This window comes from Plutella xylostella, chromosome 19 (genome assembly GCF_932276165.1).
Source record: "Plutella xylostella chromosome 19, ilPluXylo3.1, whole genome shotgun sequence".
Classification (NCBI taxonomy): Eukaryota; Metazoa; Arthropoda; class Insecta; order Lepidoptera; family Plutellidae; genus Plutella; species Plutella xylostella.
Window position 1 is genome coordinate 7895288 of NC_063999.1, and position 27959 is coordinate 7923246.

At 37.1% G+C, this 27959-nt stretch overlaps 2 protein-coding genes across 7 annotated transcripts in view; both read right to left on the bottom strand.

The window, feature by feature from the left end:
- The window catches only part of LOC105387961 (hillarin), a 52208-nt gene extending 33857 nt beyond the window's left edge, over positions 1-18351 (bottom strand). The window contains exons 1-3 of one of the 6 annotated variants that reach the window (XM_038105853.2): positions 18187-18351; positions 10569-10901; positions 8391-8580 (exon numbers count right to left, since the gene is read on the bottom strand). In XM_038105853.2, the coding sequence (XP_037961781.1) occupies positions 8391-8580; positions 10569-10718 (340 nt within the window). In that variant the 5' untranslated portion in view covers positions 10719-10901; positions 18187-18351. Of the gene's footprint in view, positions 1-8390; positions 8581-10568; positions 10916-18105 lie in introns of all 6 variants that reach the window. The other 5 variants (XM_038105855.2, XM_038105851.2, XM_038105848.2 and 2 more) reach the window with 5 other exon arrangements.
- A 2516-nt stretch (positions 18352-20867) lies between these two features.
- LOC105387947 (putative phosphatidate phosphatase) lies at positions 20868-27754 on the bottom strand. The gene is made up of 6 exons (XM_011558759.3): positions 27567-27754; positions 26733-26884; positions 23744-23938; positions 22033-22203; positions 21397-21573; positions 20868-21257 (listed from the first exon to the last, which is right to left on the bottom strand). Exons 1-6 carry the CDS (start codon positions 27637-27639, stop codon positions 21096-21098), a joined length of 930 nt encoding a protein of 309 aa, XP_011557061.3. The 5' UTR covers positions 27640-27754; the 3' UTR covers positions 20868-21095.
- Between the last annotated feature and the right edge of the window lie 205 nt (positions 27755-27959).

The following is a 27959-nucleotide window of genomic DNA, read 5'->3' on the forward strand; positions in this document are numbered from 1 at the left end:
CAATACAAAAACCACTTTGAAAAATACACTAATGAGCAGAGTATAATGAACTCACATTTAAAAAATAAAAATAATATGAAATAACTATTTGAAGAAACACTATTCTATTAGTTGAGAAATTTTATTATTGAAATATAAGGGTAATTAAATAAAACAATGTACTCCGTAAAAATAAAGTAATATGCATGCATTTATTTCAATCAAATGAACAAAAAATAAAATAAGACGCTTCAGTCAACTAAAAAAAAACTTCTTATTAATACTAGGAATCATTTATAGGTATGAGGAGCCCTACTACAACTCACCTGACTGCAACGATTCGTCACCCCACCCCCATTCGAATTCGCGCGCATTTAAAAATCTGTAGTTTTCATTAAAAAGCGTATCAAAATAAAAAAAACACAAACCCTGAAATAGAATATCAGTAACCAACAATAATTAATAAAGCAGCATACAAAACTTTGCTCAAAGTGAACTTTTTAGTAGTTCGCTAAGTATAACCTCACTTAGAAAAATCGAATCTATCTTAATATTGAAGTTGCCCTCTTTGTATTTCCAGTCGCTCACTTAGTAATTAAGTCGCTCGTATAAAATTTTAATATCTGAAATGGATTTATCACAATCCACTTTTTGTAAGCTCGTTCTGGATTTTATTATAAAGCAATATTCGTCGTCAGTTTAGTTAATTTTTCGCTTACTCAAATTCATACCGCTCAAGTTATTAAAACAGTATGTCATCATCAGTCGCAAAGTTTTTTTTTGTTCGCTCGTTTTATAATTCCCCATTTAGAAATACTGGCAGGAATAAGCTGCTGCTGAATTCTAACTATGTACTAGCTGTATATAGCTAGTTGCTCAATGTGGTCAGTTTTTCCTGCAGTTGGGTAATTGATATGTGGTTTTAATGTAACGAGAACTTGTAAAAAGTCAATTAAGTATACTTGGTTAAGTTAATTATGCTAGATTTGTTATTTACTTACCTTTAATTGCAAGGAAAACTGTAAGAAAATCTTTGAATAAGTACCTATTGCTGTAGTTTCAGTGGAAGTGTTTTACTAAATGGAAAAAACCTAAAAAACCTTCATTACAAAAATTAAGAGCGAACTAAAGCGTAGGGTGAGGTACCGAGTTTACATAATACTTATTTATATTAAAAACTCATTAGGAAAAAAAAACCCTGAATTCTTAATAAGACTTCAAAAGTTTAATTGGTTTTGGCCCCTAACTTCGTGGGTTAAAGTTAACTCATCTGTCAAATTAGTTATTAAAGCAACATCTGCAATCTCTGAAAAGATACAATTCATAGAAAGACTTTTATCCCTATTATAATACTTTCTCTCAACAAACAATGCGACTTCCTGGATCCGTATCAGTTTCGATCAACCGCAAGTTATATAAAGTAAAGCAACCGCACTGCGTAGGGCTTTGTATAACCCTTACATAACAGCGTTTTGAGGTTATGTGACGGGTGTCCCTCATTAGAAGTGTAACGAGAAGAGAGTGGTTCTGTGGTCCGCCGAGGAAACTGTATTCCGCGAATTATGTAGTAATTATTCCAAGCTTTTCCAACTTTTCCAGTTTTTTTGCCGTCTGTGGTGAAAGTAGAATGTTTCGTATGAAGTAAAACTATGATGAGTAACATATGAGTAATCATCTTGGAGAGCTTTCTACTTCTAATCAATTTCTGCAGCTACTCTACCTAATGAACCGTAAAGACAATACATTAATATCCACTCCAGGAACGGAACCCACGACCTTCATAGCTTTAACCCGCGACCCCGAGCCGGCATTCCAGCCAGGTACCATTTCGCAGGCCCATAAATTCTACATTTTCCCCAGTACCGATTGGACCGCTCCGGCCCAGCTTTGGGTTACTAGTACCAAGCTGGACCAAGAATGCGGTCGCGTGTTTTGCAACAAGTTTGTGCGTCCCTTTCCCCCGCGGTTACGAAATGTTCCCGTCTCGCTTGCCGAGGAATGCCGACGGTTTCCGATGACAGCCGAGGCGAGCTTTCGCGGTATACCTTCTTCGGACGTCCGACAGGATTCCTTTATGGTCATTTTGAGGCGCTTATCCCGTTGTGTTACGGTCGAAGTTGCCGATGAGGCCAGCCTGTTCTGCAATGATGTCATTACGTTTGTAGTTGTTACTCACGAGCTGAATGATGAATTTTTATTATGGACTTAACCTGGAAACGGTGCGCTTTGAAACGACGTCTCGCTGAGCTGCTAGGCTTTAAAGTTTGAGCTGCAACTAGGTTTTCAGACTCGAGAAACATAAATTACTGCTTATAACAGGTGTTACACTTGGATATTGGACTACAAACTTACTAATTATGCACGAGATTTGTTGGACTACGTAGGTTGTACCTGCCTATATAATAGTTCAGAATTGTATTTTCTAAATATCTCAGATTTATTTCGTGGGAAGCAAGTTGTAACAAACATTTTCAACAATACGCAAACAGAAGCAGTCCATGTGATAATTACTCAGAACAAACATACGCGTAATATAGCCATGTAATCGTTCGTTGGGCCAAGGCTTAGCATTGTTTTAGATGCACTAGGTGTTTTATTTAAGACAAGGCTGGTGGAAACTTAACGCATTCAACCATAATATCGATGACTTAATACCGTTTGCATTCGCCTGTAAACGAGGTAATGAATAAAGTTTAATTATACATTCGCATTGTAATTTGTACCCTAGATGCAGACTACTACTTATTAGCGGTGTGGAAATAATATTTTTGATACCTATATAAATATTACCTGCAATGTAACGAGTAGGTAATGTATGCAAAAGACGCCATTATTTCTAATAATGCGTTAATATTATAACTCTACGGCTGCATCCATTTCCATGCCAAATCAGATAAAGCTTCGAAAAGCTTGAAAAATAATGTCAAGAGAGGATTGCAACCATCGACTGAAGAGTGTTATATTTAGGCGATCCATAGTGGATATGCAAAGAAAGGAGCCTTCCCAAGTGATGTATCAATTACTGTTTCTACTGTCGTACATAATATAGGTTCGCCACACCCTGGCTAGTCAGCTACTTACAATTATTATTAATCTGTCTGGTAATCCTTACAACTAACGCTCACGCTGAACTGAACTAGCTAACCTAACTAGCTAAGAAATTAGCCAACCGACACTTAGTATAAGTGTATCGATCCATCGACCATTATTGGCTGTCGACAACCATAGACAACAAAAAAACAAATGCCTGCTACTCACGCTCAACCTCATGTCTGTTCCTCAGGTGTCCCCTGATCTGTTCGTTGACTAAAAAGGTGCTCTCAGGCACGTTTTTAAAAAAAAAAGATAGCCTAGCCAACCTTGTAACTGAGCCTTAGAATAAGTGTTTACTGGCTGACAATAACCATAAACTATAACAAAAAACAAAAGCCGTCTACTCATGCTCGACCTCATGGCTGTTCCTCAGGTGTCTCCTGATCTGTTCGTTGACATAGATTTATTTATTTATTTATTTATCAATATGGTACACAAAACAGCAGTTAATCAAAACATGGTACACAGTTTTAAGTTTCTAAGATACAATCTAGATCAACTACCGAGGTATGTATACACATCCTGGAAAGCGTATGTAAACAAAAGCACTAATTTAACATCCTAGATATACATATTTAATTATACATTAGTAGTAGGTGAATTAATTTAGGTACTATATAAATATAAAGTTATTAAAAATATAAACTTTCATGCAAACTTAAAAGTGATGATAATAATATAGTTATAGTTACTCTGTATCAAATTTTAACATTCGTACTTGCCTTTTAAATCTGATGACTTTTGGATCGAAAACATCAACAACAGAATCTTTTGTGCTGGCATAATCATTATATAGACGACACATTCTTGCAATAGGGTTAAAAAATGAAATATTATTTTTATAAGATTGAAGGTGGAATGGTTTGGGATGTCGGGGGTTTGGTTTAGTGTTGAAATTAATCAATGACAGCAATGTGGGGGAGTCTATAACGGAATGGATAATTTTATGGAGATATAATAAGTCCTGATGCATGCGACGAACATAAAGAGGTGTTACATTAAATTGACCTAGTCGCTGAGTGTATGAAATCAAACTTCGACCGTAACCTGATTTGAAGCTCAAAATTCGGAGCATTTTTTTCTGGACTCCTTCAATCCGTTCAGAGTGCACCGCGTAATGTGGTGACCAAATTATAGAGCCATATTCCAGAACACTCCGAATCAGGGCGTTATACAAATAAATAAAACTATTTGGGTTTTTGAAGCCTTTTGTAGATCTCACTACGAACCCTAGCATACCATAAGCTTTGTTTATAATGTGATCGTAGTGGTCTCTAAACGTTAGTTTTTGGTCAAATAGGATTCCAAGATCCTTCGCCACTGTTTTGCGTTCTAACACCTGGCCTTCAAGTTTATATTTGTTTTTTATATAAGCTTTTTTGTTTGTAAATGTAATAATAAAACATTTACTCACATTGAGATACATATTGTTTGCATGACACCATTCAGAAATTGCGTCAGCATCTCTTTGCAGCAGAGCACAGTCATTGTCAGTCTCAATACTATGGAATACTTTTAAGTCATCCGCGTATAGAAGACACCTACATGACAATCTATGAATGAGATCATTGATAAAAACAATGAAGAACAAAGGACCCAGGTGAGAGCCTTGTGGGACCCCAGAATCAATTAAAACAGGAGAGGACTGGTAACCACCAATAGCAACTAACTGGCTCCTTTTATGTAGATAAGACTCTACCCAACGCAGAAGACTACCATGGACTCCATAACACGACAATTTCATACAAAGCAAGGAGTGGTTAACTTTATCGAAGGCCTTTTTAAAGTCAGTGTATATAGAGTCGACTTGTCCTCTTCTAGAAAAAGCTGTGCAAAGGTAGTTTTTGTATTCCAGGAGGTTACTGGAGATGGATTTTCCCTTAACGAACCCATGTTGGTGTTCAGACAAGAGTGGCTTAATATGGCTGAAAAAGAAGTTGTACACCAACGATTCAAATAATTTGGCGATGCACGATAGGATACTTATAGGTCTATAGTTTTCGCAGTTAGTATTATCACCGGCCTTATGTATTGGTACCACATGCGCCAACTTCCAGCAAGATGGAAAAACACCCGTTTCTAGAGAACGATTAAATAATAATGTTAAGGGATATGATAGTTGGTCGCAACAATTCTTTATGAACTTAGCCGGTATTTTGTCGGGCCCAGCACCCTTATTAGTGTCAAGACTTTTAATTTTTCTAATTACTTCATCCTCTGATAATATAATTTTTGATAGAGAGTCATTAACCATGTTATCAAGCTGAAATTGCTGAGTGGGTGAAGACGGTTTCTCAAAAACTGAGGCAAAGTATTCTGATAATAGTTCGGTTATACCTTGGCTATCCGATGCAGTTTTACCACCAAGTGACATGCTAGATGGAATGGTTTTTTTACCCTTTCTGTTATTTATAAATCTCCAAAACGATTTAGTGTTTCCTTCTAGAGAGGCTTCAGTAGAACTAATAAATGATTTATAGCAGGATTTCATCAGGGTTTTTGATCTAGTACGGAGCATAGCGTAGGTATCATAGTCCCTCGGATTGCCAAACTTTTTGAATCGCTTGTGGTACTTCAGCTTTTCGTTTAAACAGTGTTTAAGAGGAGGACTAAACCAAACTGGGTAAATGTGCGAGTCATCTTTACTAAGCGGAACGTGTTTAATAATAATGTTGTGCAATTCTTCATAAAAAGACTCTACCGCCAGATCTATGTCATCATCGGAAAGTACTACGCTCCAATCTACAGCGGTAAGTTCATGACGTATTTTTACATAGTCGGCCTTTTCGAAGTTTAAACGAAGGCGTTTTTTTGTTTTAATCCCCTTTGAGGACAACGAGGAATTATCTAGTTCAATTAAAAGTGGGGGATGGTGTCTATCAACTCTAGAAATTGGATCTGTTTCAGTCACTGCAATGGATTGCTTATTAGATAGCACAAGGTCAAGCCATCGGCCATTTTTGTTAGGCACGTTATTAAATTGGGACAAGTTGCAAAGTGCTAGAGTACTAACAAGAAGAGTAGACCTGAAATCAGACGGACTTGAGGGTTTCAGTATGTTTGGATCATTAGACATACTATGCCAGGATAGAGTTGGGATATTAAAATCGCCAATTATTAAATTAATATCTGAGGTATGGTTCTCGAGTAAATTATTTTGTAATTTATTATAAAAAGAAGTTGATTTATCATTGGGCAAGTCAGGGGGGAGGTAACATACACATAGATTGATTTTTGGGCTGGAGGGGGAGTTGGGTAGGATGGATATCCAGATATCTTCAACATCGCTACTCATACTGTGATGTTGTAATACGTTTAAATGTTTTTGAACAGCAATTAAGACGCCTCCGCCATCAGATTTACTGCTACTTGATGTATAACGATCTCTTCTAAACACATTGTATCTGTTGTCAAGGACTTCACCATCAAATACACTACTATTCAAATTAGTTTCAGTAAGGCAAATAATATCAAAATTGCTATTTAATATATTAAGGTAAACATCAGTGGTTTTACTTCTTATTCTATTGACATTTTGATAATATATGTTGTACATTATAGAAAGTAATATGGACAGAATATATGCATTATAACTACAGAAAATAATGATAACTTATGACTATACTTAATAAAATTAAGCTAAACTATTTAGGAAGTCCAAGTCTTTCACATACAAAGGGGGAGATATGTCGTCCTTACGCACATAAACACGATTATATTTAACCCACACATATTTGTAGGATAGATTTTTGGCCATTTTCCTTGCCGCGGCATGCAGTTCCTTGCATTCCGGAGACACATGTTCAGCCAGGTATATCTGTGTGCTTTCACCTTGAATTCCGAGATGTGATGAGTTGAGTGGGTTTGAACTATTGGATCTATTAAATCTTTTGTAGGCTGAAATAAAATTTTCTCTCTGTCGTTCGGAAGATAGCGTCAGAAGAATGTTGCGAGGGCGAGTGCTTGCAGGGTTTAATTTAGCCACTCTCCTTACTGAGCAAATTTCATGATCAGCAACTGATAGGTTCAAATTTTCACACAGGCTTTTCATCTGCAAGAATAAGTTTTCTGTACGTTTCTCTGGCACACAATGTATTTCTAAGTTGTGACTCCGCGAGGCTCTCTCCAATGTAGCTAGACGGCGATTAGTAGACAGTAGATCCGATTTCAGAATGTTATTCTCAGTTTCTATCGATTTTATTCGGGCGTTTGCCTGAGTTATATCCTTTTTAAGGTCTGCTTGCTCTTGGGCCAGGAAGTCCGTTGTATGCGTAAATTCTATTTTAAGTTTTTCAATAGCGGAGTTCATCTCACGGACCACTGCTGCCGTTATATCGCGAGTAATTGCATTCCTAATACTGTCAAGCTTTTGGTCTAGCTTCGTCTCTAATAGTGCGCTAAATTTATCAATGGTAATAGAGTCCTGCCCTGATTTAGAAGTCGAGGGTGCTTCCGTTGATATGGGGGACTGGTTTCCGAATGAGGACCGTATAGGTGTTGCATCGTTTCTACGGCGTGTAGTTACACTGCTGGTGCACTTGTGGCAGTACCATGGCAGGCGTTTTTTGATGTAATTATCTTTATACATTGCTAACGTCATGTTATTGCAACCGTAATGAAAGAAATTTTGGCAGGTTGAACATTGAAGTAATTCATTTTCTGCAATCGGGTGAGTACAGGTAAAACAATTCATTGCGATGTATTTCTCAGATGTATCAATACTCAATTAATTTAAATATAAAACAAAAAGATGTCCTGTAGTGGGAATTGAACCGTGGTCTCAACCGTGAGGTGCTGGCGCCTTAACGAGTACGCCAAATTACATATGAACGATTGTCGCAATTATAACATATGTATCTGCGAAATTGATGTCACCGTAGCCGTTACCCTTTACTTTTCAAGGTCGGTCGTTGCCCGGTCACTGACCAGTGATTTATCACTCACACAGAAACCGAACGTTTTGAATATAAATTGTTAGAAATAATGCACAAGATAATGAAGCACTTTCACTATTTTTACATAGTTCTTTAGCTGAGTTTAAGCTGAACTTACTGGTATAACTTTTAATATGTAAATATCACTTTTTATACGTTTATTGAATATTTATGTAGGAGCGTAACGATTTAGATGTTTACTTGATTGCGCGCGCGCGGGGAGAGGAATAATATGGCATAGATGTTGCTCTTGGCCACGTTTTAACACAATTTGTCAATTTCATACGAAGCGCCTAGCCAACCTTGTTATTGAGCCTTAGAATAAGTGTTTACTGGCTGACAACAACCATAGACAACAATAAAAAACAAAAGCCGACTACTCACGCTCGACCTCATGGCTGTTCCTCAGGTGACCCCTGATCTGTTCGTTGACGTAGTTGTTGCTCTTGGGCACGTTGAGGGCGCTCCGTATGCCCACGGAGGAGTTGTCCAGGTGGCCGGGCCCGATCTTGGGCACGTGGCTCGAGCAGTACACTTCCTTGTCTTCCGTCCAGTGCTGGTTGTTGTAGTATGTCTGTGGGGTGAAGAGATGGTGTTTAGCTGTATGTAGCTGTAGGCCTCTAGGTACCTATGAAAAAATTATAGAGCATAAGTTATTACCCGTGACTAAGAGAGTCTGAGCTTCTTTCGTTTGATTTAGTTTTCCTGCCTTTCCGTGGGATTTCTGCCATTTTTAGCAAGCTTCTCATGTTAATAAACAACCTTTTAAACAACATAAAAAGTTCCGTACGTTTTTGCATTGTAACTTAATCGCCGTGACCTAGAGAAATAAGTAAGTATTAATTTTTCAATTTCTTCCTGAGCTTTGGACATTGGATATTTAAATACGAATTTGAAAATTTGGGTTATTGTGTTGTTTTGGGTAGGCATTATGGCTGAATTACTATTTACATTACTATTCACAAATTTATAATTTTTATTCGAAAATATGTTTAAAATTTTAAGTTTACGAGTGAATGATCGATAAAAGAGTTACCATGATTATGTTACATGTAATTGTATTGTGTGCTGTAGACCAGTGACCCGGTAAATAAATGATAATTTCCGGTCCATAGTCCACCAACTGCATTCAGCTTTATTGGTATAAAAACTATTCAATAAAGCTCTTTTGTCACACCAAACTGTTCAATTCGTCAATCTGATGATAATATAGACATGGTATGAACTAAGTACCTACGAGTGAGTAGCCATTAGAACATTTATATAGTGATTAAACTGCGGTTAGTCGAAAGTATCGGTTAATAAAAAGAAAGATAGGAAAATGGAAAATTCGCAAAAAAATATAAAGTTTCAGAATTTGGACTCTACAAATCGAAAAACTGAAACCACTGTTGTTGTGATGTGATGACCACATAAACTCAACTACAATACGAGTAAATATGAGACAATAATTCGATATATATGGTTTGCGCAGGTCTGATTAAATGAAACAATAAATGCAGCACGTATCTGGTCGGTGGATCTGCGTGACTCACGCGCGTGTGGCTCAGTTAGTTTATGGTGCGTATAGTCTGTGTCACATTGTACGTTTTAATTCATATTTTTTTTGTTTTGAGAATCTCTCATTTTATATTTTGTTTGAGGTCTGAAATGCTCTTACTTTTATGTAACTTGGCTTGGTCGTCAACAAATACTCGTAACAACAGTTTTTTCGGACTCATGACTTTCTGAGGCTTCTCGTTCGTAGTCAAGTTTTTGATAACTTGGGTTTAGGGTGTAGGTAAGTACGTCTTTGAATAGAAACCAAAACTTCGATTAAGTACCTATCATTGTAATGATTCTATCCAAATCTAAATCTAAATTTAGCCACACTACCACCCGCTGTTTACGAACCTAAACCATAGTGTCACGTTTTCTTTAAGGTAGGTCTTTCTGTAGCACAATTCGGCAGTACCCAGGCTGCAGACGAGGCCGCTCAAATGCCATGCTCCTCGTGACACCACGAAGGTCGAGCTCTGACAACTCTTTACTCGATCAACTTACATCGTTACTTGTGTACTTAATTTAACTGAGTGTACTTTACAAGGAGCCAAAATGGTGTGTTTTAAAAAAAACTTTTTTGGTTCGGAATTCGGATAATAAGTTTTTTTTAATTAGATATCGACGTTCTGCAAAATTTCATAATCATAACGGCCTTGCTCTTTTGTTAAACTGCACTATGCAAAATGAATGGTGAATGGATACTTTTTTTTTTAAATCGAGCGTAGGTAGAATATTGTATTTTACACGTTTTCGGCAATAGATGAAGGACTAAACTTGTTTTTTTATTGCATTGTGACAGATGTAGACACGCGTGGAACATATCGTATCTTCTCTATGGTAGATATAAATATTGATTTTGGCTAGCGTAAGTACTTTCAATATTTGAACACATAATATTTCGTATCGGTTGTAGATAAAATGGTGTAAGAAATCCTTTAAACAAACACATATGAAAAGCACCAAAGGTTTACTTAAAAGTTAACACTCACAAACATTATAGATTAGAGAAAGAAAACTCACCTTTAAAGTCAATTTAGTGCCGCAAACAGCGCATTTGAAGCAGCCACTGTGGAAGAAGGTGAAGTCCTTCAGTGGACCCACCCGGTCAACCTGGTACACTATCTCGTTGCACCTAAAACAGGTGCTCTCGTAGAAGTTCGGCCGATACATGTTCCGGCTTGTAACACTATCACCTCATTTCTAAACGTCACTGCACAACTGTCACTGTAAACGTCACTTCAGTATGAAACCTCTTTGCGTCGTCCACAGAGGATTAAAACACTGCGTTAGCACTGGCCACTTACACCTTTTTAGTAAAAACTGGTAAGAAAAAAACACATGTTGTTGCTCGCTCTGAAAAGAAGAAACTGTAGAAATTAATAATTGGAAAACAAGAATCGTTCGAAAGCTTATTAAATCTACGAAACTAAGAATTAAGCCGGCGAGTCACGCGATTTTAGAATTATCATCGTTGAATATCTTCTGGCGCCGTGTTTTTGTGTTTTAGGTTAACGTTTGCAGTAGAGTTTTGGTTAGGTATGTTTGCAGAGTTGGATGTAGCTCATTGTCTTATATATTACTAGCTTATGTAGCTAGATAGGTATTGGGATACCTATTTCATCATAGTTTAAACTACATTTATTTTGAGTTCGAGCAGCTTGAAAACATCTGACAGTCGGGTTGATTACCCGAAAACTCTCAACACATCTTGTGTTGGGGTCCATCAACCCGCACTAGGCCTAACCCTACCTTCATTGGAAGGAAACTCGAGGCCCAGTAGTTAGTTAAATGAATAATATTTATGTAGTTATAGCTATGTATAGCCAATGTACTTAACACACAGTTAAGTGGTTTTGAGTGTTTCTGAGGATGCGGGCTTATCGATTATGCAAACTAAAACTCATAAAAGTATAAGAAAAAGATAATAACCCAGTGTTTTAGCGTATTTTCTTTGATGTTTGTCTAAGAGTGCTGTTTCAAGCAATTATAGTGGTATGGCTATTAACGGAATGAAGGTTTTAATATTGGTATGTAGAGAGGATATCAAGATAAATAAAAAAGCTAGTAAATTCAATATGCTTGATTTAAAAATATACTGTAAAAGTAATATAAATATTGGACTGCCGGCTGGACATAGGCCTTTGACTGATAAAAATGATCTGTTCAAATAGAACCCATAAAAAGGTATATAAAATACGCGCATTACATGTAGAAAATGAATTTCGCAATGTATTTAAACTACAAAGTAAACAATAAGTATGATGAACACTTGAAACAGCTGTTTCTAGATACGAGTATACCTACTACAAGTTATATGTACGGCTATTTACCCAGTATTATTATTTAAATTTGTTACCAACAATAGGTACTTACTTACATTTCTTTTTAGCCACTATAAAGAGAATAAGTAGTTTTTTAAATATTTTTTGACCAATTCCATGTGAGTCAAGATTATTATACTTACCTCAAATCTAAATACAACTAGGCAACAAGTAGGTATTAATGATTTTTATACCTACTATAAAAATAGTTATTATAAGATGTTTTAAATGAAGTACTTTAATCATTAAGTTTCATAATAATTATATTGTGTAAATATATATTATTATTTATTAGCAACAAAATAAATAAATTTTACCGCTAGACTACTATACCAACCTACTACTTACTGTTTTCACGTTTTCTAAACATACATACCTAGGTATATGAAAGGAGAAAATATTAGAGCAGCTTCCTACAAACAGACAGACAGAACGGACAACAGGTGATCATTATATTGGCACGTTCCAATAGTTGCGTCCACTGTTGGTCGCCGGTCGAAGTTACGGACTTTAGAGATCAGAAAATTAAAACTATGAGAGAAAAATAATACATTTTGTGACTGTATAAAATATTATAAGGGGTTGGCAAGGAGGTAGGTATCTCCTCTGGGTCTTATAATCTACACACACGGGAATTGAAAAGGTTCCACTGAGAAATTACACAAAATTACTCCTAAACGGAAAAGGCTAGCTTAATGACGCCTCGCCTTCTGCAAAATTTAAGTACATTTAACAGAGCATCAGGAGTAGTTAAGTACATTTTTCAGAGGGTCATTCTGAACAATCATTGTACTCCGTTTTTTGAAAATTGAAAATTCATGAATGAAATATCCGCTCACCATAGTCACTTAACCAATAAAGATAAGAAAAAAGAACTATATTTATAGCAAGTATACAATAAAACGAGGAATACAATTTAACTGTGACACAGGGTCATACATTTCAGATTTTACTTTGACTATATTAATCTATTTTGGTTCTTTTGCTACCAACCGTCAAGGACCATGAAGGAAAACTACTAACCACTAAGCTTTAATGTTTTTTGCTGAGAAGAAACCTTAGTACTTGACTTGAGCCAAACACTTTGCCTACGGCGATCTAATAAACAGCCACGCACCATTTATATATACTTATTGTACATGAATAAACTATAGGCAAGTATACCAGAACGTATAACAACCGTATTGTGAAATTACCACTTCGGAATAGCCTTTGTCGGCTTTCTGACAGGCTTATTGTCCAAAGCGATTTCTGTAGCACCTAATCAAAGTTTCTCCACGGGCACGAATTTGTGTATTCATGTTTTATAAGTGTGGTTACTTGTGTTTTTTACCTACCTACCGACTTATTTAGTTTAGTTGTCTACGTGAATGCAAAAAATAAACTTATAATATTAAAATATTCAAAATGTAATTATGAGGTTTTATACACTCACGGGCAATGAAATAGTTCCACTCACAAAATGTCTACCCCAAACCCCAAACGACCCCAATTTTTCATACCTTCAATTTAAAATTTGAACAAAATATTACTGTTTTTAATGTTATGTTAATACCCTGATGCTCTATTAAATGTACTTTAATGTTGCAGAAGGCGTAATTAAACTAGCCTTTTCAGTTTAGATGTAAATTGGTGTTTTTCTCAGTGGAACCTTTTCATTGCCCGTGAGTGTCGAGTACACTCACGGGCAACATTTTAAAGGGGAAGGTATTGCCACACGACAGTTCATAAGAAAACCTTTTACTAAGTAGCAAATTTATGAGAGGCAACTTTAGTCTAGTTAAATATAATGTGTTTTTTAAGCTCACCATAAAAAAACGTAGTCTATTGTTTGCTAAATTCGTGCATAATTACGTGGGTAGTAAAATAGCGCCAGGAGGGTCACTCTACTTTACGAAAAAACGCTTGAAAAGCTGCTGCGCTAACTACGACTCTACTAGGAGCGGTGGTAGCTCAGTCGGGTAAGCGCCCGCTTCTCACAAGGAAATTCTTGGTGGGAAATGGTCCAAGCTTAGGAAGGCAGTTTAGACCTTGGGGATATGCACAAAGGTTCCACTCGAGAGAGCCTGGTGCAGGTATTTACAGCCCCACAGAGAATAGAATAGAATAGAATAACGACGACTCTATTTCGTAGTATTAAACATACCGATTGGACGTTGGCTCTAGTTCATAATTTTTTTGTGAAGCTAGAGTAGACTCCTGTTCTTTCTATGAACACAAACTAGATCCATAATTTATATTTGCGTTATGTTTGTGCATGTTATGTATTAAGTATGTTTGACACTTTAATAACACAGTAATGTGCCATGTAAATTCACTTTCAATTTTCGTTAGCTACCTATTTGTCTTAAAAAAAGGCTATAATGTATTTGGCTCTATATCATGCGTGCTGAAAATTCCATTAATAATTTTTGAAGGTAAAAATACAGTCTTATTTAGACATAAAATATACCTTAATCTTAATTATTTTTATAAATAAAGTATAGTACAATGCCCCCAGCATCCAACAACAAGTACAATTAACTACACAAGTTGTTAATTTCCACACAATATCCTCATTACGCACCATTAGATTACGTCTCGTTTGGAATCAGAAAGCTTATCTAATGTATTTAGTGCGTGATTGTACGGTACTGTGTGAATCTCATCAACTATGATGTATGATTATTATCGACTTTCGTCACTGGAATGCATGTGTGTGTGGCTCAGTTTAGCACCTGGTTAGCATAGGTGAAATATTCATACGCAGATGATCATTAAGTTTCATAAATCTCAAACAAAGGAAGGCTAGCCGAGTGTTTGACATGATTATGATTATCGATGTATCTGTCTACAACTGATTTCATAGTCCGAAAAATCTCTTTTGATAGTATTTTTTTAAGTTCCCGTGAGGTATCCAAAGTGGAAATGTTCTCCAGCTCCAAATAAGATTACTATGATTAAAAGAGAAATTCCTGAGCGTGGCAATATTTTCGTGGCGCATCAGTATAACAAATTTCACATTAAGTAAGTACTTGGTTTTATTACTCATATCTGCCTAAACATTGTGATTGACTAACTTGATATTAATCCATACTTAAATGATTGTGCGTATATACATCCATAGTAAGTAGTACTTATAGTATAAAGTAAGTACCTATACCTACTTAATGAATGTTTATTTATTTAGACTCAGCATTTAATATATTAGCTTTTTATCGCAAATCTGTCAGGCTTTTTAGGGTAGAAGACTCTATTAGCACGTAAGAAAATAATGATTAAGTCAACACGTAAAAGGATATATCTATTATTGACATCATCGCTAATTTTTGACTCAAAATATTGTTAACTTAAGAATGCTGTTAATTCTGAACGCCTCTACGCCGGTGCTACGAACAAACAAATGGAGAAGTGAAATATTTTTTTAATACTTAACTTTCTTCGCGAGTGCTCTGCAAAGCGATATTTAAAAAGGGTTTTTCCGTGGGAATTTTGTTATGAAAAGTGGCGTACAGAATTTGTGAATAATGTATCGTTAAAATGGAGTAAGATTTTTAAAATGGCATTTGTAGTCTCTAAGCTCGATTCAGTTTAAGTACCATTGTGAAAAGATTAGTCAGTCATATTAGTAGTCAGTCGCTGACTGTCCTGCTCAGGTTATATAATCATAGAAGTAATAAAACTAAGTACTAAAGGGAAAGTTCATAAGTTACTTGAGGAGGTTTCTTTCATGTATCTTAATTAGGTAATGAAGCAACTAGTTCGAACCTTCGAACAGTAAAAATGGTTCAAAACCTCCAATCTCTGCAAGTTAACCTTGTTTTCTGTTCTATTTACTCGAAATTAAGACCTTAAAAATATCATAATATTCAACTTCTTTATTCTCGTTGAGTCTTCTCCTCTAACTCGTTGTTTGAATCGAAGACCATAGTAAGTGGAAGTATTTTGCATGGTAATCCCCGGTCGTCACCATAACCGTACGTTTTTATTGTTTCCAAATCTATAGAATAGGATTTTTATAGCATTTGGAGAATGGAATAGAGAAAACTGTGAGTAGGTGAGCATTTTGGACAGGCCGAGGACTGCCGAGTCGAATGGCCCAAAAAGGCCATGGACGGATTCTAGAGTGTATTTTTATGAGTCACTGAAAAAGATTAAAAAAGCGTATTTATTGGTAGGTAAAATGTTAAAATAGGTAGTAGGTTATGAAAAACCAAAATGCAGTGAGTAAAAAAATAAGAGAAGTATTATTTTGTTATTTTGCTACGCCGTAGTCCCGAAAGTCGCTAGTAATAGAATTCAACGGGCATTTCTAAGTGCGGGTCAAAGATTTCAAGGGTATGTATGGGGTATGTAGTCATATTCATAATATTCCATAGAAGAATCTGATAGCCTATTAGAACAAAATAAATCGGTAAGGCTGCAAAATATAAAATTAAATATTTCTCTGTGCGAGGAAAATCTCTCTGACGAGGAAAAAATATTGGAAAAAATGTTGAAACATCTCTAAACGCCTAAACCGCCTCTAAATAGAATACGATTAAAATCGATCTTTATGTCACAGTTTCAAAAGACATTTTTTTGGGTCGAAGGTACATAAACATTTAAATAACTATTTTTTGTTAAAAGGGGTCATAAATTCTTAGCCTAAGCCGGCCAAAAACCAAACGTTTGTCTTTATTTGCCAAGAGCCTATCTACAAATATAGCGTGGGGCGCCCGTGGGCCGACGGCTGGACACATTCGAAACACTTTTACCAATTCCGTGTTTCGAAATAATACAAATTAAAGTGTGGTTTTCTTTGATAAAGGCGCGGGAGTAGCACCCGGTCGCCTTGGTCCGGTTTCTGAATGAGATATTTGCTCAATGGGCGGCCATTCAGAGCCGGGCTAGGCGAGGGGTCACTCTATATAAAGAAAAAAAAAGTTACGGAGCGCTGCTGCTCAAGCCACGACTCTATATCGTTATGCAGATTGCACGACAGCTCTCGATCGTTAGTTTTTCGTCAGTATAGAGTAACCCTACTGGTTGCGAAAAGTATGTGATGGTCCCATCTAGTGGTGCAGCGGGATTACTACACATGGAATTTAACATTTACGAAAGAGGTAGCTCACGATCACGAGTAATAAAAAAGTTCCATCTCTTTCTTGTAAGTGTGCACTACACATAAGTTCTATAAAAATCCATAGTTTCAATAAAAAAATATTCACAATCTAATCTTATATTGACATAGAAAAGTCAACAAATCATCATCATCGCTATCGCTACATTTGCCATTCTATCCCAACTCCCATCGTTTCTTGAAAACTTAGTATTGGTACCGATACTGAAGCTTTCGCGTTGTTAACCCAGCAAAATTTAGCAAATTTATGAAATATTATGTATACGTTCGAAGTTGCTGTAGGTAGATACGGAAATTTAGGTAACCTGAATACCAAGCTAGGGTGCCTAGGATGGAAGGTCTAATCAGACCAGTTGCCCAGGAGCCACACAGGCCGCCTGTGGGTTTTACAGCTCATGTTCATCGACTTGATGTGTTATTATCGGTTTGCTATCTCCATAAATTGACAGGTTTTTGCAATATCATTACTACATACATTTGCATTTAGCTAGACTGCGTTAAGTATTGAGTCGTCTAGTTTTACTTAATGATGGAAATTGATAATCCATTTCATTTCTTTTGGTGTACTGAAGTTACATAATTGCCTAAGATTAGGTATTTCAGTGTACCTACCTATTATATTAATTATTTTTTAATCATCATCTTAGGAGATAAATTTGACTATAAGGTTGCTAACTACTGCTAATTATTTACCATCTACCATTGCCAACTTAGTTTTATTAAATTTATCATTGTCATTCATAGTAGGTGCATTACCATCAATACCAGGCTCACATCACAGGGCTTGCATTGCTGCACCTTATTCTGTCGGTTTTGTTATACAGTTTGCATTACAAGAAAATTTGTTAAAATTCTAGTAGGTAATTTTAATTTTTAGTGCGATTGCTCTCTGCAGGCAAGGGGCGGTAGGTACTCTATAACCCAAACGTCAAAAGGTTCACCATATATTGGCGCTGTAATAGTAATAGTTACATCCATTCTCACACTCTACATAGAGCGAACACTCTCCTCTAAACAGGTAGACTTAGAGTTAATGACCTCTATCAAACATACCAACCGACAAACTCGAAAAAAAGAAAACCTATCACAATACACAAGACCACACGCGGGTAACGGAAAAGAAATGGAATCTTACGAGAAACCAACGGTACAAAACCAATTCGGCCACTTCTCAGACGGTACGACACAAAACACTGGCACAAAACAAAATACGAACGATTCCTGTTCCAAAGCCGGGTGCGATCGATCGGCAGGATTCTTAATTCAAAAACACTGCACCTGACAGTTGGCGCGGGCAGGTGTTTCAAGGTGGCGCGTGCGAGCGGGGCGGGGGCCGGCCGCGGACTAGCCAGCGATTGTTTACGGTCGAGTCGCGACGCCGCAAACACCTAGCATGGTGCCGAGATGGGAAAGTCTATTGGTTTGAAGAACCTCTTGTGACATGAAAACTTGTACATATCGAAGGATCGATGGATCTTCATGGTAATTTATGGTATGAATTGGTGGAAAATGCCTTTATCGTTAAATATTTCCTGTATTTTTTGCATCAAAACTGATGTTGTAAACATCAGACAACAACCACATAGGACGACAGAATAAGTTTATTTCAATGTGTGTTGCTATCTTTAGGCTGGTCCACATCTGTGGCATCGCTACTCTGTGCCGCAGCAGGTCTTTGAGGCCTGCGCCGGCGCAGCCTTGCGAATATTTCTATTGTTTTCTTTTATTTTCTTCTTTCCTAAGTTAGGAAAACAACAGGAAGACTTGCGTCCTTTTAAAATATGCTAAGGAGTATCTAGGATGTGTACTGAGTTTTAACCTTTACACACAATCTAGAAAATGATTTAAGTAGCTGAAAGGTCATTCAACTTACTCATAATTTATTGTGTTTGGTTCTCATAAGAACTAACTTATATCTGAAATGTTTTTTTTTCATTAAATTAATTATAATGATAAGTCGCAGTCCCGTGGTCTACCCCGTATCCCGTACTACATAACTTCGATTTTATTTATTTATTCGTACATCCGGTATAAAACCTCTCAAAAATACACGTATTCTGTATTCATTCTTATTTGGCGAAAAAGGTAAACAATATTTGTGTGTTTTTTAAATTAAAATACTATTAAACAAATAAACTACGGCCAAAATAAATGGTTTACTTACGAAATCAATCATTTCTGCTTGTAAGTATTTCATTTGTCATTATGTTCGATTTTATAACTTAGTTTTTAAATTAATTCAAATAAAAAGACACTCCAAAATTGCTCAAAATCAAGTAAAAAAAAATAAATTATACCTAGAAGTATACTTAACTTTTTTATTTTATTATAGGTGCAGATTATGTATTTGGGACTTCCACTGAAAGATTCACAAACAAGACTGCTCAAATCTACTTAAATATTAATGTTCCGTAAAATGTAATAACACGTATTTAATATACCGTGTGCTTGTTAATTGCATAACACCTTGGTGTGATTTGTTCAACACATAATGGAAATTAATTTCAAATTTATTTATTTTTTTGTCAATGAGAGGAGTTGTTGTTAGTGTTGTTACTTCACTTCCGGAAGTTTCATAGAAAAGACATCAACGATGAGTCTAGAATTTGTAAGTTCTGTCAATAAAATTATTGAAGAATTATTGGAAACTATTTTAAATTCGCAATATTTCTGTAGTTATACAATATATTGAATTAATAACCGCAACCGGACCGGTGGGCCAGAACTGTCACCGAGTTGTGCCCAGTGATGGACGTCGGCGTCGCGGAAGACCCAGATGAGACCGAGATGGCGGGATCGGAACCTCGACAGATTTTTGTCTCAATGGCACAACGATCGGGTACGGTGGTTGGTTCATAAGGAGGCCTTTGCCAAGCAGTAGGACACTACACAGGCTGTATAAACATAAATAAATATATACATAGGTAATATAGGTATATACCTTTCTAATGAATAATAGTTATTAGCCTCCAAGGGCTAGCTTCCATACATTTTAGCCGGTTTTGCTTTGTTTATAAAATTATTGTTTGTAATTAGTTCACTTTCCTAATGGCGCCAAAATAATTAGGTACGTACACGTGAGCAGAGCTACTGGTCAACCTGAACAACTTATCTAAAGAAGCATACCCTCTAATGGACGGAAAGAACTATTTTGGGATCTCAAAAATGCTATGTACTTAGGTATATGGTAGATAATAAATATGATGTTATGTATATGTCGCAGGCAACTGGTTTAATCTCCTGTTTGATTGAACCACTAGCCCGTTCATTGGATGGCGCTGTTCAGTTGTATGACTAGGCCGAACGTTGATTGTACAAGCGTCACAAAACGTCCAACTATGTAGTTAGCTGACTTAAAATCAGTCAGGTGGTGAATAAAACAAATATGGCGTCTAACAGGTAACAGCTGACACAAAAAGCACCTATATTGTTAGTTTTTTGCAAATAAATTAGCTTTAAAGTGCGTTATTTGTGTTAAAATAGTGTGACAACATGGATTTACCTATTATTACGCCGCGGGCGGATAGTTTCAAAGAAAAAAAGTGGCGAAACTGGATAATTATGAACTACAATATGAAGGTACGTTTATTGTTATTGTTTAGTTAATTTGTGAGATAAGAGCTTTGTAACATAGTCTTTTTGTTGACTCTTGTCTGGTGATGTTCACCCTAACCAGACATTACAAAGTTGCTATACTATATCCCATTCAACGACTTCGCTGAATGACGTTCAGTCAAGACGTCGAACGTTACAATCAACGACTTGACGAGTTTTCATTTAGTCATACAACTGAATGGCGCCATCCAATGAACGGGCTAGTGGTTCAATCAAACAGGAGATTAAACCAGTTGCCTGCGACATATACACTCAGGATATTATTTCTAACATAAAATAAAATTCTTCATCTCAAAATACAATTTATTCGAGATATTTAGGCTACATTAGGAATAAATAGGTGCTATAAATTCTCAAGAAAGTGTCTTAATACTAAATTAAATCTAATATTATTTACAAAAACCATGTTGATACAACATGCTTAATTTAGACTAGTTATTAAAGTTATTTTACAATGAATTTTGAATTCAAAAGCTTGAAAGTAAAAATCTTTGGCCAGTGAAATAAAAACTATTGAGTTGTAGGTGCTGCCACCTGTTGGTTGTTTCCGATAGCTACTTCGTACAGCGGCGCCGGTGGCGTACTCTGCTGGCAGGCCGGCAGAACTACGTCGTGTTGGGGCAGAGGAACATGCTTCTGGTCTCGGCTGATTAAGTTTGTTGTCCACAACCACTGAAAATGAAATGAAATAAGAATTTAAAAAACGATATGGCAAAATTTTCAGATCATAAAATTCTATAAATCACAGAAATAAATACAAAACACTGCCATATAGCGGCCAACTCCCAAACTTCACCAAACGCAAGCTCACCGTGACAACAGCGACTATGAATCCCATGCTATATCCAGCTAGTACGTCGCTCCAGTGGTGCTTGTAGTCAGTGACCCTGGACAGAGCCGTGAACCAGCTCGCCATGATGGCCAGGAACTGGAGCGTGTGGCGGAGGAAGCGCATACCACGCCATTGCATGCGGCTTTCGAGGTATAGCTGGGGAAAGAATGGTGGGGTTAGAGATATAATGTTGGAAATTGTGGTGTGTTTTGTGCTAGGTTTGGACGTAAAAGCACACAAAATACATCAAGATGAACGCTCTCAGCCCGTTTGACTGTCAATTTTTGGACTAGTAGGTAGCCAGTATGTAGACTATGTAGTGGCTAGATCAGTGAGGTATTGTGGCGCTTCTTGGGAGGAGTTTATGTCGAGCAGTGAACTATTACGGTATGATGATGACGATGATCGTGAAAAAAGTGGATGCGCCTAATTTTCGTCCCTTTCGTCCGTGCCACCACTGAAATCTTACGGGAAAAACAGAAACTTCAATATAAAAGTCATGTGCGGGAGTATTTAGTTCTGCACGTTTGTCGTTATTCAGTGGTGGCGCGGACTTTAGCTATTCTTTATTAGTCTATATTATTTTAATGAACAATGATACTTTATGATACTCACAGCAACATAAACCATAGCAAAAGCGGTGATAGCGGAGTGTCCGCTCAGGAACGACTTCCTGGTGTCCTGAAGCAGGTGCGCCGAGCCCTGCCCCGTGCAGTGGTAGTCTGAGGACTGGATGTAGCGGTTCTGCCATTCGGGAGCGTCGCAGTCTATGGAGGGCTTGCACACCTGGGGTGAGATGGGGGGTTTGTTAGTGGAAGTTCACTAGCACTAGGCCAGCGTGGTGGACTAGGCCTAAGACCAACTCAGCCTAAAACCCTTCCTTGGAAGGAGATCCGTGGCCCGGCAGTGGGGACGTCATGGGTTGTGATGATGATGATAGAGGAATTTGGCGAGAAAGATTGTGTTTTTACTGTCCGTAACGTAATATGCGGGTAAGGTAAATAAGTATAAGTACAGTCAGCTGCATTAGTAGCTGTACACATTTGTACCTTGTCAAACTCACATGCTGCCTATTCGAACATTGACAGTTGGTTATGTAGGTAGTTTGACAAGGTACAAAAGTGTATAACTACTTATGCAGCTGACCGTCTAGGTCTAGGTCTGCTGGATGTAGCAGATCGTAAGACGTCTGATCGTCTTTTGTCATTTAATCTTGGAGGATATCTGTAGGTTTGCATATTGGGTGCGTTTCATGCATTTTAAAACGATTTGACGTATCATAAAACTCTCATATAAAATAGAACTTATACTTAGTTACCTATATACCCCCCCACCTCCTTTTCCATTATCTTAGCATTTCCCTGATAGCGACAAATCATTCATACGACACGCGTTCCTCTTATTATTGTATTATCTTTACTCATTTACAGAATTATTTGGTATCTTTATTAACGTATCGTGTATCGTCAGATAGGTATTGATATAAATTGACCTTTTTATATTGCGTGAGCTCTTTATATCAAAATCAGAAGATGATAAGTAGTTGCTTGTGTTAACTGATTTTTGTTTTATAAGCCACTAAGTATGTAGCTTCATGAAATTTTGGTCCTATTAGGTACATGATTTGGCCATATTAGACATAAGCCGCTTCTAGTGAAATATTCCAGTAAAATTATTCCTTTTGGTGTAAGTATATAGGTAACTAATTGTTTACACCTACTCAATACATTGTTATATCAGCAGCCAATTCTTGTTTAAATAATCGTATCAATTGGACGTGGTGGGAAATGTGTTAGACATCCTATTAGGTACATACAGCATACAACTTATACTGTACATTGCTGATTTAAATCCGTATACCTATGTTCAAGTTTCTTATCAAATATGACTACTGCTGACGCATAAGAGGTTATCGACTAATCATATCAAGGTAGTAAAATTAATAATGATACCTTATCTACGGAAAAGGTTTCGGTATTATAGAATTATCCATCTCTGATTCGAAAAAAGATGAGTAAGTAAGTATCTATGAGGATATTACTTATATATATTTTTTTAAAGTAGCCGTAGGTAAACAATCTGTACCTACTTATATTTTTTTTATTTTAGTAAATCCACCAAAGCATTTATAAACTTGAGCCCTGCTTAGCGACAACTCTGTTCCGCATAAAGGATGATTCACGAATCACGCTACACCGTGTCTCGACCGGCCCGGCCGGCCGGGGCACTTTTTTATGAAGTTTCATAGATAGTGTGTGCCAGCAAGGTAATCTAAATATCTTTGTGTCCCTTCATCACCATCGCAAAAGTTAAAAAAAAAACTCACATCAAAGAAGTTAGGCCTCGGACGTCCAATGACGTTCTTGGCCATGTTAGCAGTAATCTCCACGAACAGGTATCCGAGCGCGTAGGACGCCAGCGCGCAGTACAGGCCGCGCAGCCACGCCGGCACCGTCACGCGCAGGAACTGCACGTCGAGGGACGTTGCCGTGCGGAGGTAGGCGTACTCGTAGATTACGAACTGGGGGGGAGGAAAATGGTTTAGTTATAATTCATCTCACAGTGAATGTGCGCGCAGGAAGCGCAAGGCCTGAGCTGGACGGAAGCCAGAGCGGTTGCTAAGGACAGTATGGCGTGGCGCACGCTTCTACGTGGCACTGTGCCACTGAGGTACCTTAGGATAGCAACATGATTGATATCTCTATTCTCTTGATATCCATCCAAAGGTTGTCTGGTGGAGATTGCTATAAGCATCGCCTTTTTGTGCTATTTTCTTTTTAAGAATACTTTTTTTGTATTCCTTTATTTTGGTACAAATAAATAGTATTGTATTGTATGATTGGAGATTACTAGAAACGGGACGAATATGAGAAAATAACGAGAAAAGGACGTGAGAGATGTCCAGCAGTGAAAGTACCTATGTGCTGATGATGATGATGATGATCTATCATTCTTGAGTATAGAACCAAGTAACCTCTGTGAACTAATCATTTATAGAGTCAACCGTGCCTAAATTCTTGCTTTACAAGTACACAATCAATGACATAACTAGGTACCTATGTAGGTACTTATATACACATATTTATTGAAATGTAAATAGCATAGGTAATAATAGGTAATAAGTATGTGCCCACCGGTCTAGGTGTAATTGACTGAAACGGATTATGTATATTGAGCGGAAACGGCTTTGAGGACACAGAGTGACCGCTGAAAACATGGAAATATATTTCCTTTACTTATACAGAATTTAAAATAAAGGCTGTGTCCCCAGAAGGCCAACTGGGCCTCTTGTACGGGTTTTGCAATTTACAGAAACGAAAAAAGTTTTGGTTTTCTTCTGTCAGCTGCATACATTATCTGTCAAAAGTTTCACGATAGTTTCCGCTAGAGGCGCCACTTTGTATGCGAGAAAACTGAAACTTTTATAGTTTTCGACAATCTATCAAACCTGTACTAGACCTACTGTTAGTTTAGTATGCCGATTGTACGCATTTGCCTCGTATGCGCTAAATCTATTGCGATTGCGCTAAGTAATGGGTGAGTGATCAGTTTGCCTACTGGGAGTGCAGAAGACTAATTAGGTACCTAACTTATTCGATGATGCTCAAACCAGTCTAGATAATATCTAACATGGCAAATTAAAGGTATTTTTACCCGATTGGCATTTTCCTGTAATCAATAAAATACAACTTCCAAATGCTTTTTTATTGAGAATACAGGTATCTATTTTTAATTTATACACTATAATAAATTAAGATAAGTAGTATTAATTCGGAATTTCAAGTTATTTAAATAACATAGCGCCGTTTTACTTAGTATTACAATATAGACGGTATCAATGTATCTAGGTAGGCAATTAGTAATCAGGCACTTAGAACCTATCTGACATAGTTTTTTTTAATACTTAGGTATACCTCTAATATGTGTAAAGTAGAAACTCTTTTTAATTTTACTTCATGGGGGCTATTCTGATGAAACAAAAACTAATGTAGAGTTATCATTAGGTAATTACGAGTATCTAACTTGACAGTTCACACAATTCACCTATTGTCAATGCATTGATGCATCAGTAAACTGTTGGCAATTATTGTTTAATTGCAGTTTTCATTGGAAGATTGCGCCCGAGTTTACCTAGATAGTCGAGTACAGGTATACAGATGCAAGCTTCGTTATTGAAGAATGATAAATTATATCATACTCGAGAGCAATGAAAAAGGTATACAGCTCTGCACTCTGAGTGCGAGTTTTTTAACCTATCGAGAAGTGAAATCGAAACGCAGATTTTGTATGGCGCGGAGCTAGTACAGCTACTTATCGCTAGGTGGCGTGTCTAAAACGCCATACAAATTTGCGTTTCGATTTCACTTCTCGATAGTTTAAAAAACTCGCACTCAGGGCCCTGTATCTGCAACCACAACGTAAAAAAAGGTAAATCATAATTTGATACTCGTACAATGAGAAATAAATGAGCGCCTCGCTTGCATACACACGGGATTAGTAAATTTACAATTCATAAAAAAACACAATACCTACGTAGATACGTCATAATTATGACAGTTGGACGTTCACATTGTATACAAATACGACATCGTGTTTTGTCGCGATTCATAAATTTTAAATATGTATGTATAATCGGATCCAATGTTTCACTACTTGTAACACGATAACAATATTTACGACTTTCAATATTTCCATTTCTAGATTCATGAAGTGTGTAATTACCAAAGTCAAAACATGCTTACTTTGGTAATTTATATTTAAGTTTTGCCGCTGTTTAATTACTCATGTTTTGACTTGGTGTATTAACACAAATAAGCACGTCTAATGCGTCTGTCCAATATAGTGTTCATTGCCAAAATCTTCGCCGTTTCATACACACTCAACTACCATTAGCCACAACCAAACTTTTTTCCTGAACACATAAAAAACCACTAGATATTATGTAAACCCACCATCCCGCAGTGGACCAGCGTGGTGGAAAATGGTCCAAGCTTAGGAAGGCAGTTTAAACCTTGAGGATATGCATAAAGGTTGCACTCGAGAGGGCCAGGTGCAGGTACTTACACCCCCACAGAGAATAGAATAGAATCCACAAGATAAAACTAAGGACTGAGTTCTGGAACCGCGGTCTCAGCGCTGAATAGCGAAGAGATGGGTTCTAGAATTCAATTTATACCCTTAGTGTGGGATAGGTACAGTGGGAACTTGTAATTGGCTAGTAGCTATTTACCTAATATGTCAATACAATAGTGTTATAGCTGTAAGTTCTCCAAATATTATAAAATAAAAATAAAATAAATAAACCAGATACTCACAACAACGCACGGCACGGCCACGGTAATGACCCTCAACATGAACACGGAGACGGTGTCCTCGTGGTAAGGGTACATGAGGCTCTGGTCTCCGCAGAAGAACCCTCGCTCGAACGGCCTCCACAGCCGGGTGATGCCCACCAGGAGGGTTATCACTGGAAGTGGCGGGAATTGGGGTTTTATTGTCTGTTAGCGAGTTACATAGCTTTAAAGGAAATTTTCAGGAAAATTTGGATCTGCGACTGTTGTCCAGGATGACCCCCTGAGTTTACCCTGACGATAGCGGCTTACTATAGTAACCTCTTTAGTAACCCTCTGGACTAAAGCAATTTAAATAGGTAAGTACTGTTTGTAACATAGTGTCTTCTTTATTTCTTTATAAGACGAATAATAGTTAATAACAATAAATGTTTTAATTAGGTAAGTACTTATCGAAGTTGTGTTTAAGGCTTTTATTGGAAAACATTTTGTTGAAACCTAAACATAAATAAAAAAGTACAAGTTAGTTCGTTTACGACTTATTGTTTTACATAAATAATAAGTATTCATAAATATGTTTTACTTTATAGATTTATATTTTATGATTTATTGGTTTTCATGCTATGCTTTACATTAAACCCAGTGCTACGTCTCCTATGTATTCCTATGGAAATAACTAACGCAACTATACACTATTCCATTCGAGAAGGCATCTGACAGGTTCTTAAAATAATGCTAAAACCCCATAGGTCCATAAGAGCGTTCACCACCTATATTTAGGAAGCTGCTTGATGCCTTCCCAAAAGGAAATAGACAACCCAAAATAAAAAAGGGGAATTATAAAACTAATAAACTCACATGCAGAAATCATCAGGATGTCCACAGCTATCCTCTTCACACACCTCGTCGACTGCTTCATCTTTGGCATCATCTTGGGGGTCTTTGCTCGAGGGAAAACCGATTAGAAAAAAAAACAAACTATTGTCTATGTTTATGCATGAGCGTCGGCGGCGGCGGCCACATGCGATGTGGCGGGCTCACGGGCGCTCACGGCTTTATATTAGGAATTCTTATCTGTGACACAGGCCACACCACAGGGGGCCTACTGTTGATACTGTTGAATCTGGACATTGGGCTTAAAATAGGCACGGTGTTATCTCGGTTATATCAGAGTACCATTTTCGTCATCCGAAACAGCTCTGGGCGTGAACCACTCTTCAGGAACCCCAGCATTCATGTCTTCGACCTTCC